Below are 12,619 nucleotides of genomic sequence, written 5' to 3' on the forward strand. Positions count from 1 at the left end.
TGGGCTGGGCGCCGTGGGGACAGCGGCGACCCGGGCAGCGCTGGCGGCGGACGAGCCCCGCCGAGCCCCGCCGAGCCCCAGCTGCGGGCTGCCGGCGCGGAGGGAGGCTCGGTCCCGGGACGGAAAGCGGGCGTCGGGGCCGGCTTCTCGCAGCCCTGCCAGGCGCAGCTGCCCCAGGTGCCCGTGGCTTTGGGCCAGGGGACTCCGGCGCGGCTGCCGACCGCTCTCGCCAGGTCCAAAGTGCAAGGCCGGGCTGTTCCCGGACGCGCCTGGGCGCGGGGCCCGGCCGCGCGCCCGGGAGTCCCCGGCGTGCCGGGCGCGCGGACCTCTGCGTCCGCGAGCGCAGCGCTTACCATGGACCATGGTCTGCGGGAGGCGGGCGTGGTCATGACCGCAGCTGCAGCAGGAGCAGGCTCTCACTGCCCATGGCCACTCCCTGGGCTTCGCGGAGGGGCCGGGAGTCCGTGCCGCGCGGGCCGCCTGCGCCGCTGGCTCCTGTCACCCGCGCCGCGCCCGCGGCTTCATCCATCGCGAGGGGGGGCGGCACACGCCAGGCCGGCTCGGCGCTGCGCCTTTCCCATAACTTCCGTAGGATCGGCCGGCAGCGCACTTTCAGTTTCTACTTTGCGCTCGGTGTGCAGGTTCGATCTTTGGGTTCATCACCGGGCGCCTTCGCCGCCCCCCCTCCCCGGCGCACCTGCGTCCTCCCCGGCGCCTCCTGTGCACCTGGACCGGGAACAGAGGACCGCGCGACTCGCCGAGGCGCCCCGGGTGGGCCGAGCCTCCTGCGTTGGAGCGATCGGAGGCAAAAGACTTTCGCAGCTGACCTCTCACCACCTTGGCACGGCTAGGCCACTGGGGTCCCAAAGCATCGGTTGCTAGTGCGTCCAGCGGAAGCGACAAATGCGCAGGGCGAGAGCTGGGCCATTGCGAGCGGACGCCTCGAAGGAGGCGTCGCAGTTTTTGCCGCGGATGTGGCGGACGGTGCCAAGTCGTCCTGAAAAAAAAGGAAGTAAGAATGATTAAGAGGGCCACGCCCTCAGCCCCTGCAGCCCCTCGAATCAGTCATTTTCCGCTCGCTCTGTCTCTCGGACATGCACCTGCTCAGGTGAGACCTCGCGGGAAGATAGTCCTGTGGGTCCTCCCGGTCTGGGAAAGCGGTGTCTTTGGGCGCAGATATCAAAGCCCAGATTCCGCGGAGGGGTCAGAGACTGACCGGACCCGTTGACAGCGACTTACGTGCGCATTCACCTGAACTGGCTAATAAATCACACCGTCCGTCTAGACTGTGCGTTACCGAGGAATTAATATTTGGCCAGGCCCGAATCGTTTAGGTATTTCACGTCTTAGTCTGGTGTCAGATATTCTGCCGAAACCCCGCTTACATGAAAGTTGGTAACGTGAAGTAATAACGGTGATATAATGATGGCTGCCATGCCCTTAGCGTTTGCTCTGCACTGGTCTTGTGCTAAGCGTTGCACATACGTCCTCTCACGCAGAATTTTCTATGAGGCGGACAGCGTTCTTATCTGCACTTGGCAGATGTGGGGGCTCAGACTTCCTTTAGTAACTTGGCAGAGTGCTCTCAGCTAGTTGGTGACAGACCCGACACAAACGTGCTCGGCGGGGGCTCCAGAGTCCACGGTGGAATAACATGGAAATGGATGCCAGCGGGGAGAAGGGGTCGCGTATCACCTGGATGTGTCTTTGCCCCGACGTGGGGCCCTCAGGAAAGCTTTCTGGAGGCTGCGAATTCTAAACGGAGATCCTCGCAGGAGTGAAGCTGGGGAAGGGACGTGCCGGATTCTATTATCCTGTGAACCAAGAGAAGAGGGAGAGAGGGGAGAGGGAAGGAGAGGGAGAGAAACAGCCGAACGGAGGACGAGGCAGAGTGGCGCGAGCCAGACGCTAGGATCCCGATTCCTCTTTTAGTGTCGCTTCCCACACCCAAGCCACAGGCCAGCCCTGTCAGCTCTCCCCGTAAAATAAACCCCGAATCCAGTCTGTGCATTCCCTGCATCTCCACGGCCAAGCCGTGAACACCCCGCAAGCCAGGGACTCCCCAGCTTTCACTCTCGCATGTGACACCTTCTTCTCCTCGTGGCCAGCAGGATATCCGATGTACACTCACCCCACCCTGGGGACCACCTTCTGAACATTTGCCACTGCCCCCCAAGCCTTTAAGGGCGGCGGGGAGGGGGGGGGAGCTCTCACTGAACGCACTTCAATTGCTGTAGTACTTAAAATTCCTGACAGCAGCATCGACGTATACAAACTGCACATCACCAGCATTGTCTTTTTTTTTTTTTTTAACTTTTCAGGGACAGATAAAAGAGCCATCCGTAATGTCCTCAAGGGAAAATCTGTCTTCCGTTTTTATGCAGTCACCTTAAAACCTGGCAGAATAAGGGCTGGTGTCTGAGTAAACTTTTGGAAAGCACGAGGGGACATTATTCAGAGCCCCAGCAGAGACATAAATTCCTCACTGAACTCTGACCCCAAATGTGAAAAATCACTCTTAAGAAAATATTCGTAAAGGATTTGGAATTTGCATTGCTGTATGAAAATGGGCGCATTCTCACTACGTCAAGTGATTATATTTCTATCTGTGAGAGAATTAATACCATTTGGAAAAGAATTCCAAAATGAACTCTTCAATTAGTAGTTGAACATTTTTTTTTATAAGATAGATGGACAAGGATAAAATGTTTTATGGATTTTTAGATGCTGATGTTTTATAATTAGAGAAATGGAGTGGTTACTGTCATGTTTACTCATGAATTGTGCAGAAAAGTCGACATGGAAACAATAGTATTTAAAGTTGACCAATTATAACCAATAAATATTAAGAGGGAAGACAACACTCCAAGAATGAGTAATACAATGTAATAGAAAAAATTGAAATAAGACGATATCAAAGTCAACTTAAAGAGTGAATTGTTAAAGGTTAACCAATGTCTTTTTTAATATTCTACGGTCTTCAATCAAAATAGTCAGTTATAGATACCTGAACTATTTTTGCCCAATTTAATATCACTATTCTTTATAGCGAATCCTAGTTATTATTCTGTCTCTGGATATTTTCTGAAGTTCCTATGATTTAATTTTCCAGGCATAATATTCAACATATTTCAAACACACACACACACACACACACACACACACACGACACACGTTGTTTAATGGGCATGTGTCTGTGTGGTCCACGGGGGCCTGCGCGCGGGAGGGCTCCATGCTCGGTTAGTGCTCTGTCACTATCTTGAAACTTAATTATTTTTGGACAAGAGGACTGTCATTTTCACTTTTCACTGGGTGCCACACGTTCTGTACCTGGTCACGTACGCACACATATTAAACTGCGCATTGTGGACACCAATGCGTGTCTTCGAGGTGCTTTTAGTCTAGTGGGGAAAACAGATGTTAAATGTGTAATTTCAAGGATAAATAATATAACGAAAAGGAAAGAACGAGATGTATTTCAAACCAAAGATTTAAGACAATCTGGACAGACAACATTTTAAAAATTAATGGAACCCGGGTTCAAAAGGTTAACTTATTCGGTGAGAAAATAACTCTGAATGGATAACTTATCGTTTACATCAGCTCTGTTTGATTTTCAAGCCTGAGCCTGAGAGTGAATTTTAAATTTTATTAAATGACTACTGACCTGTCTATTTAAATGATCATGTTCTTTCTTGTCGCATTCCTAAATAAACCGCAAATTTATCATAATGCCAAATTCAAGTTGCGAATATTAAACTCGGGATTTTGCAATCATATTCATAATTGGTATATGTATCATCTCCATATTATGTTCATCTGAGCTTGGGCTATTTTTGTTGGATTTTCTTAGCTTCATAAAAGAATTTTGGAATTCTGCTGTGTTTTAGAAACTCTAAGTGTTTCAGCGTTATATGAACTGTGTTGTTTCCAGATTGTTGATTAGAATTCAACAATAAAACATGCTTAATTTCACAGAAAGAAGCCCAGGTACAAAATGAGACTGCCACTTTTGAGCATCATAAGAGCGAAAATAAAAAAGTTCCTTTTGAAGACTGAATCAAAATGGCCACATCAAAATATCAGGACCCTGGTTGGAAATGTGTGTATCTTCATAGTGATGATTGCTTGAGCCATGGAAATGAATGAGATTACCCAGCCTGCAACTTAGGTGAGGGGAGAGAGAGAGAGCTAATGCCAGCAACAACCTGGCATGGACGCTAAGGGCAGACAGAGAAACGGGCACCTGCCAGCAAGGTAACAAGCAGTGGGCAGCAAAGGGGGAGCCAGACGTCAGTGTCTCAGAAAGCAGAGGAAGATGGAATCTCAAATTAGATTACATAGTCCGTATTTCCAAGTGTCACAAAGAGATCAAGCAAGACTAAGACTGTAAAGGGTGTCCACTGAATCTGGTCCTTGTGACAACAGTTTGAGAATAGTATGGACAGAAGCGATACCCCAGTTTGTGGGGTGCAAGGGACGATGCAAATAAGGCGAGAGGAGACAACTTTTTAACGATGTCTGGTGAAGATGAAAAGACTTGGGTAATGGTTTGAAAGGCATGCAAAGCATAGTAAAAGTCTCTATTTTCATGTATGAGGGGCACTGGAGCACATTTATATATTAACTGTTAAAATTAGGTTCTTCTGAAGAAGTAGGAAGGGATGGACCAAGAAACCCAAGACATCCAATTACACTTTTTCCTCATGCTCCCTCATTTCTCTATCCTCTTTCATTTCAGTCCTCAAATTCTACGATTCTAAATAATCAGAATCCACTATACATCTGGTGCCTAAATTTATATTCCTTATTTAAGTGTTCCCTCGGATACTCTCTTATCTACTTCTGGATTGAGTATAGGCTAGTCCAAGAGAGAAATATTTCTCAAATCGCCTTTCGAACTGTAGCTTATGCAGTTTGCATTATCTGATCCTTTTGTACATTCAGAGGTATCTTTTATATACTAACTTGTGAAAGGATTATGCTTTTAACCACTGCATTTAAAGATGACCAATGAGAAAATTACACCTATGATAGTTTTATTCATACAAATTATTTGAAGAAAATGAAAAAATATTTTCCTTTTTCACTTTAAAGTCACTGGACAGATTCCCTTAACATCCCGGTACTGTGTGATGACGTCGAGGTGTTCTTATGAGCTCTTGGGTGACAGTGACAATTTTCTTATTCAACCTGGAATTCTCTGAGGTCAACAGAATTGCTTTTGAGATACAGATGTTACTCAAGTGTGACTCGTGGGAAGGGAGCGATCGGAACGCGCAGGTCTTGACTTGTTCTCACAGAGAACTCAGCAGTGTAGAATTCCAGGTGCCGACTGACCTTCATAAGCCTCGGTGTCCGATCAGCTTGTCAAAATTCTCTTACTTAGTAAATTTAGACTTCCTTTTCTAAGACAGTGGGGCTGTGTGACCTATTTAACGGTTTTTATTGTCAAATGAGAAAATTAGTCCAATCTGCTTGTCCTTCAGGCAAGGCAGCTTTGTTCCAGCTCATTGACTGGACTCAGAACACCCATTAACTCACGTATGACGTGGAACGATTAAGTGTATTGTAACAGTAATGAAGTCAGTAAACAGTTATCTAAAAAGATCTCGCACCTCCTGGAGCTCCCAAGGTGTCAGTCATCGCTCTGTGCCAATCTCGTGCAAATTACCTGGCATCCCAGAGCTACCATTAATGCACCTGCCTAATGTTTTACTATATTAGCTGGCAGCGACGGATACGCCTCAATGAGGAGAGGATAGAATCGGAAGTTTTCAAGGGGCTGAAGCAGTAGGCTACCGAGTTTGGCGTATCAGACCACGAATTCTTCAAACACAGCACAGACCCTCATACGTTTCTTGAGTAAGGTGCCCCGTGACGTGGTGGCTGTATGCTTGGATTCACCTGTTTCATTTGCTGTGCTGGCATTTCTTCCCAGTGTTTAACTAACAAATCTTCTGATCGTGTCTTCCTCATTAGATTGTTTTTTTTCTGACGAACTTTTTCCCGATCTGTCTCAGGTGAGACACTGTTTTAACCAGTGAAGTGTAATGTTTTCTATTTCTTGTTCTTTCTCTCTTTTCAAAATGACGTTGCGTGTCATTTCCGTTCCCTGAGAACTGTAAATTTTTATTCGGATGAGAAGAGTTAGACTCCTTTGATTCTAATTTCAAAATAACCCAGTTTATACTTTTTTTAATTCTAAAGTAAACTTTGTGTTGTTTACCAGATTCAAATATGTCCCTATTTATTAAACTAGTTGAATTTATTTTTTAAGCTTTTCGGCACATATGTTTTCTCTTTGCATCTATGGTCTAAATGGCATACAAAAAAAAAAACACAAGACAGAATGAATACTGTGCATAGTACTGGCACACGGATCATTTATGAGTGATCCCCTCAGACTAGAGATTTGGGCCGTATTTAACTAAATGACTTAATTCAAAGTAAAATCAAAAGTAATCCAAACAAAACAGGAAAATCGAAAACTTTTCAGAGCCGCAAGGATCACTATCACAAGGCAAGAAAGATTGGAGGCCCAAAGAAGTATCAAGATGTTGAATCTGGAAAAACACCAGGAGGTACGGAATAGATCAAGTTCATATTGTCGTCTTCGTCACGGTCGCTGCGTGTCGACTGAGACCGCTGTCTTCTTTATGGCTTTAGTTTTGTCTAGGTCTTTCGATGCCCTTAATAAAGATTTGTCTTGTTGGATTGAATTCGACTTTAATGCAATGCCTTCTTTTCTTCCTCCGCCTAAATCCATATCGAATATTAAACTGTCAAAGGATATAAATAAGCCTTGTGGCAAACCTGTCTTTGCAAGCAGGCTTCTCTGGCAGTTCTCGTTGGTAGTTCTTCCTGCGTTGTAGGCGAGGCTAGTTCAATGTGCCGTATCGGTAAATGGAATTAATTGGACCTTGGCTTTTTCATGCTAGTCAGCACCCACACAGAGAGTGTGTGTCTCTGAAGTGTACGCTTGCCAAGATAATGAGTTTTTTCCCCTTGAAAAATCACCGACAAAATTTCATGTACCTGTTTGTTCTGGCAGTGTCCGTTACGGTACGAGAAATAAAGCCCGAATGGCAAGGACACACGTGCTAATCGGTCCCACTCTTTCGCTGGCCTGGAAGACGTTCTGAACAGCTTTTTTCTGCTAACTCCGACGTGTGTCCTATATACGCTCTAGGAAGATACAGCCGAAATCTCGTGAGGATTGCTTCTGCCGTCCTGAAGTTCACTAATCAGATTTACCTTTCTTCCTGCAAATAGTCACGGTCAGCAGAGAAATGCTCAAGTCTCCCAAACCTAAAAATCCCTTCTTTTTAATTCAGTACATGGCTATCAAGTAATACCACGTGCCATTCACTGTTCTAGGTACGGGGGGATATATTAGTGTACAAAGCAGACAAAAATGATTTCTGTTGAATCGAGTTTACAGCTTCGTGGAGGAGACAGACAGTGAACAATAAAAAAGTAAAAATTATATAAAATGTTAGAAATCAACTGCGCAACGCGGACAAAACGTAGGGTCAGGGAAGGGGCAGGAAAGAACGCTGTGATTTTGAAATAGGCTTCAATGGGAAGGTGGCATTTGAGCACAGACTGAAACGAGGTGACCGAGTGAGGCACGCCCATGTCTGTAAGAAAGCATCTTCTGGGGAGGGAAAAGCCAGCGCCAGAACACTGTGGCAGAGGATGCCTGCCTGCCTGCCTGCCTGCCTGGCTGGAGAGCACGCTGTCTGCTTTCAATTACCCTCCTTCCTCCCTCCTTTCTTGTGCGCCTGACTCATGCTGAGTAGTTTACACTCACAGTGTCCACTCCTGCTCACCCTTCACTCCACCACACCCTGGCTCTGTCTCCTGCGTCCCAGGTCATCAGTGAAAGGGCTGGCTACTTGTTGTTGACGGTACTTCTTAAATTGCCTTCCTAAAATTATAAAAGCAGATCATGTAAAGTGTAAATGTTTAATGAATGGAGCCAACTTTTTAAAAATTAAAACTCCACCTAACCATCACACGTGTGACAATCATTCTGTTAATATATATATTCTGTTAATATATATATATATTCTGTTAACATATATATATTTTTAACCCAGATGAGATTAAATATTGTTCTGCAACATGCTTTGTTATCACTTTCGTCTTTCACTGAATTCATTATATTTTAACAATAGATATAGGTAAATGAGTTGCAAAATATCGATACTCATATTGCATAAGCAGCATAACGTCTAAGGGAATTTTAAACCGTCTTCACAGTTCTTTCTGTTCCTCAAACGCCCCCTCTAAGGATGTAAGATCAAAAATTGCTTAAAATCAATCTCTTCTACTTATGATTGTTTTACCACTTTAGTGCATGATGGCTCATTGTTTCAAAAGTTTTTTTTTTAATGTAGCTATTCAGAAAAGCCATGTCCTACCGCTCTTCCATCTCGTAGCCCTTCACTTCTTCCTCCAATAAGCAAATCTTTTCCCCAAACCAGAACATAGAGACCCTTTCTGATTTTTGAAATTGCTGCATGATACATAAATGGCCCACGATTCTTCCAGCCAGGACCCTCCTGCTGGTCACCTGGTTTGGAAGCAGCCTCGTGAAAACGCTTTGGGGACGTATCACCACAGGTCACATGGTGTCTCAGGAGCACCGAACACTTACTCTCCCTTGGCTTTTTTCCCTCCTGTGTTTCCACTGACATCATTTTCCCAGTCTTCATCTCACAGACTTAAAGTCACTGCTTCTCCCTGATTGTCTACCACTGTAATATCTCTTCCTCAGGCCTCTGCCATCACCCTTCCCCCCACGCTGCACTCACTTCCTGAGTCCCTTCAGCCACTTGGGTGGTGTTAGCCACCGATTTGTGCTCATTGCCCATGCTTTGTATTCCCGGCCAAGTCACGCCTGGCCTTTCCTTCCAGCCCCGCTATCCAGCAAGCTATGGTGCAAGTCTACAGGAATCTCTTGGAGATGACTCACACTGGACACGTCCAAACACAGACGTATTTTCTGGCTTACTCTTCTTACCCGAGACCTTTCAGAATATATATTTAATTGTACACTTTATCCCTCAGGCTAGAAACCTAAGAATGATACAGTAAATACTAAATTCTATTTGGTGCCATTTGCTTGCTAGTAACTGTTCTCGCTCATCCATTCCTGCTGGCTCGCTCTCTCTCGACTACATAATTTCCCTAAAAGATGTTTTTGAAAAAAAATTGACTGTCTCACGCACTGTTTTAAAGTTCTTCAATGGTTTCCTGTTTCCTAAGGTCGTTGTCCCTACACATTTTGCCCGGAATACGTGGTTTCTCGTGATTTAGCGCCATCCGCTCACGCAGATGCCCCGCCCAGCATTCCGGACCCTCGAGGCACTGAGACCCGCAGGCGTCCTCCCTACGTGTGCACAGGCTGTCCTTGCACCCTGGGGGGCCTTGTCCGCTCCTTCCTTCGTGTTAAGCTCAGGTTTCATATCTCGAGAGATGTTCTGTCTCGTGTCCCTTGTGTGGTCCAGGTTCTTATTCTATCGCGTGCTTATCGGCCATGTTGTAAGTTTCATGGCTCCCCCTGCCCCGCCCCTGCAGATCCTTGAAGGCACAGACTTCCCTCTTATTTATGGCATTTTTGAGTCCAGCACAGTGGCTGTCTTGCCTTGGTGTTCGAGGTACGTTTGTTGAATGAATGGATGGCCGTCCCTGCTGCTGCGTGCGTGGCACTTTAGATTTCCAGTTTTCTGAGGACAGACACCTGTCTTGTCTGTGGTTCTGTTCTCGGTGTTTCGCACAGCCCCTGACATCGTAGGCACTCAGCAAATGTTCAGCCAATATCCTCTTAGAGATAAAGGCATGTGTTCATGCTGGCGTATTTGCTCATTAGCCGATAACTGAGATTTAGATTAAATGGAATCTCTCCTCAGATATTACAGATACAGACAGACTTCACCTTTTAAACATATTCAATTTAGTAATATACTGTTTAGTATCGTGGGGAAAAAAATTAGTAATATATTTGAGTGACAAATCCACCATTATGATTTCATCATGCAAATCTGATATCAACAGTGATATCTAGAGTATCTAGCGATGTTAAATATGTAGTTAAAAAGGTCCTCAGATCCCATATAATCTGTATAGAAAACACTATAAAAATGAAATGAGACTTTTTTTTTAAAAAATGGCCTCCGGATGGATTTAATACATGTATTTGTATGTTCTATAACTGAGAAATAGATAGAAGGACAGAGCAAAGCAAAAGGGAAGAGAACTGAGTGAAATATAACAAAGCTTCTATGGAAAACATTTCTTACTTAACCGTTTCCATTTATATAGACTATTAATTGAAAATAAAATTCTAGTTGTAAGATCTGCTTTAGTTATTTTATCCTCTTCCTAATCTTCAAAAAAACAAACCATTTGAAATTAATGAAACTGGCTCTAGAAATTATTCCAGAATCACTTGTTTTTATTTGCAACATTTGGTTTATGAGATTGATTTGGTTATGGCAATATTTATGATGACTAATAGTGGTTTCTAGGCAGCGTTATAAATAGAATCTTGTAAGTATGTGTCTTGGCAGACGGAAGTGATGTTGCATAAACTGGGTCTACAAAATATGTTTTGTAAACCAGCGTAGGTGTTGGTTTTGCTGTTGGCTTTGACGTTTATTTGTATTTTGGAATTGTTAATTTACAAAATATTTTATCTGAATGGCATGGGCAATAATTTGATAGCCTCCATATTACATTCATCGATGAAAAGATGTTTGCCTGGATTTGTGATTAATTCGTTCAAACTCCTCTATATTGTTTTACACATATTAAGTACTTTCAAAGTACAAGATGCCACTTATATTTCATTATATGTGAGTAATGCTGACAGGGCCGAGGCAATCACGGGAAGAAACTGTTCTTCGGCGCTAATCATTTATGTTGAAATAGACACACATCGAACAATATGAGTATGTTTATTAAAATATTATATATCTTGATTACCAATACAAAATTTTATGAATATTGTTAACGCTCTGGAGATTTTATTCCCCGATGTTTTTTTTTCCCCCTTCAGAATGGCTACCTTGTGAATTTACACACCTATTTCATATTCATGCTACCATTTTTCAAAATGTGTTTTGGAAACTCATAGAGTAGGTTGCAGAGCATCTCGTATATTATTTTCAAAGTTTTTGTGTTTTGATTGTGGGTTTGATTTTCAAAAACAGTGACAAAGCAATTTAGAAACAAATAGAATTATGAAATTCTTTTAAAAATTGATTATTAATCAATTCTGGCAGGGTCTGAATTCAAATGGCCACAGGGGCGAGGGAGGGACTGTGAGGTGAGTGCGGACCGCCCACTGGGACCTGCGGGGGTCGGGGTGGGGGACAGACGGGAGAGCTCAGGCCTCTTCTAAAGGATTCTAGAACGAAGGGACCACATCGCCCGGTTTTGCAGTCTCGCAGGCAAGGCTGAAAATTTGCATATTTCCTGGGCCCTCCCAATTTCTGAATGTTGACTCAGTTCTTTGGAACACTTGATTTGCAATCTCTGCTTTACTATAATACCTCTTCACAGTGCTTTTAATCTATATAAGCTCTTCTAAAAGTTTCCATAAATTCAGCTTTCTTTTCATAGGTTCAGCTGTTTTCCTCTCTAATTTATCAAGAGCGTTATGACAAAGAATGAGAGCAGAAAGGAAGTATATGGTCTTATATGAGTGAGGCCTTCCCCATAAAAAATAACATTTTCCCCCTACATTATCTCCATATATTTTTCTCCCTATTATTTATCAATATTTGATAGATTGTATTATTTACTTGTTTGTTCGTGGCCTTTTTCTCTCCACTATGACATAAGTTCCATGGAGGCACGTTTGTCCCCTGATACATACTTCATTTTTAGAACATGTATTGGCAAATAACAGGCCCTTAATAAATATCCATAGAATGAATGAATATCCCACGGGTAATCAACTACGTGGGGGAAACAACTAAAGAATTAGGGACATTTAAACTTGACAAGAAAAGACATGATCAGGAATACAACCAACGGCGTGAGGATGCTGGCTCATACTGACCGCACGTGTCACTTCTCAGCTCTGCATTCGGTTACATCCCATTAGTCGCTTGAAGCCAGCCATGGTCACTATGTCCTCCGCAGAAGCCAGCAAATGATACAAACGTGATATCATTTACCAGCACACCATGAGACTCAGTAACTGTGAGATATTGACTTAGCAAAAGAAAATTGTTGGGTTTTTTTTAACATGTAGAACTATCGAACATTGAAATGGCCTAACTCACAAGCAGTATTTAGGTCTATGTTAGAGATTTACTTATTCATGCCATACGTTGTACATCTTATTCAGGCATGTAGAATGGTTGGGTCATAGGACATACTGCTTTTAAAAAAATAATGTGTCCTTTTTCTTTTGGTTCTTTTAAGACTTTTCCTCTTGTCATTAATTTTTCTAAAGTTTTACTATGGTGCATCTAGGTATGGATTTCTTTTTATTTGTCCTGCTTAAGATTCATGAAACTTCTTGAATCTGTGCTTTGGTGTCTTTTATCAGTTCTAGAAAAACGCAGCTATTATTTCTTCGATTTTTTTTTTTTTTGCC

The 12,619-nt window shown here is 43.6% G+C and overlaps 1 protein-coding gene and 1 long non-coding RNA gene across 5 annotated transcripts in view; one reads left to right on the forward strand and one right to left on the reverse strand.

Moving 5' to 3' along the window:
- The window catches only part of IL7 (interleukin 7), a 36,877-nt gene extending 36,234 nt beyond the window's left edge, over positions 1-643 (reverse strand). For all 4 annotated transcript variants that reach the window (XR_005648394.1, XM_039841921.1, XM_039841922.1 and 1 more), the window contains exon 1: positions 354-643. Coding sequence is in view for 3 of the 4 variants with exons in the window: in XM_039841921.1 (XP_039697855.1) it covers positions 354-363 (10 nt within the window). In the remaining variant the exon portion in view is untranslated. The remainder of the gene's footprint in view (positions 1-353) is intronic.
- The window catches only part of LOC120585529 (uncharacterized), a 73,598-nt gene that overhangs the window by 38,255 nt on the left and 22,724 nt on the right, over positions 1-12,619 (forward strand). The gene's annotated exons all lie outside the window — the stretch shown is intronic.

The sequence above is a fragment of the Pteropus medius genome, unplaced genomic scaffold (genome assembly GCF_902729225.1).
Source record: "Pteropus medius unplaced genomic scaffold, Ma_sr-lr_union100, whole genome shotgun sequence".
In the NCBI taxonomy this organism is placed as follows: domain Eukaryota; kingdom Metazoa; phylum Chordata; class Mammalia; order Chiroptera; family Pteropodidae; genus Pteropus; species Pteropus medius.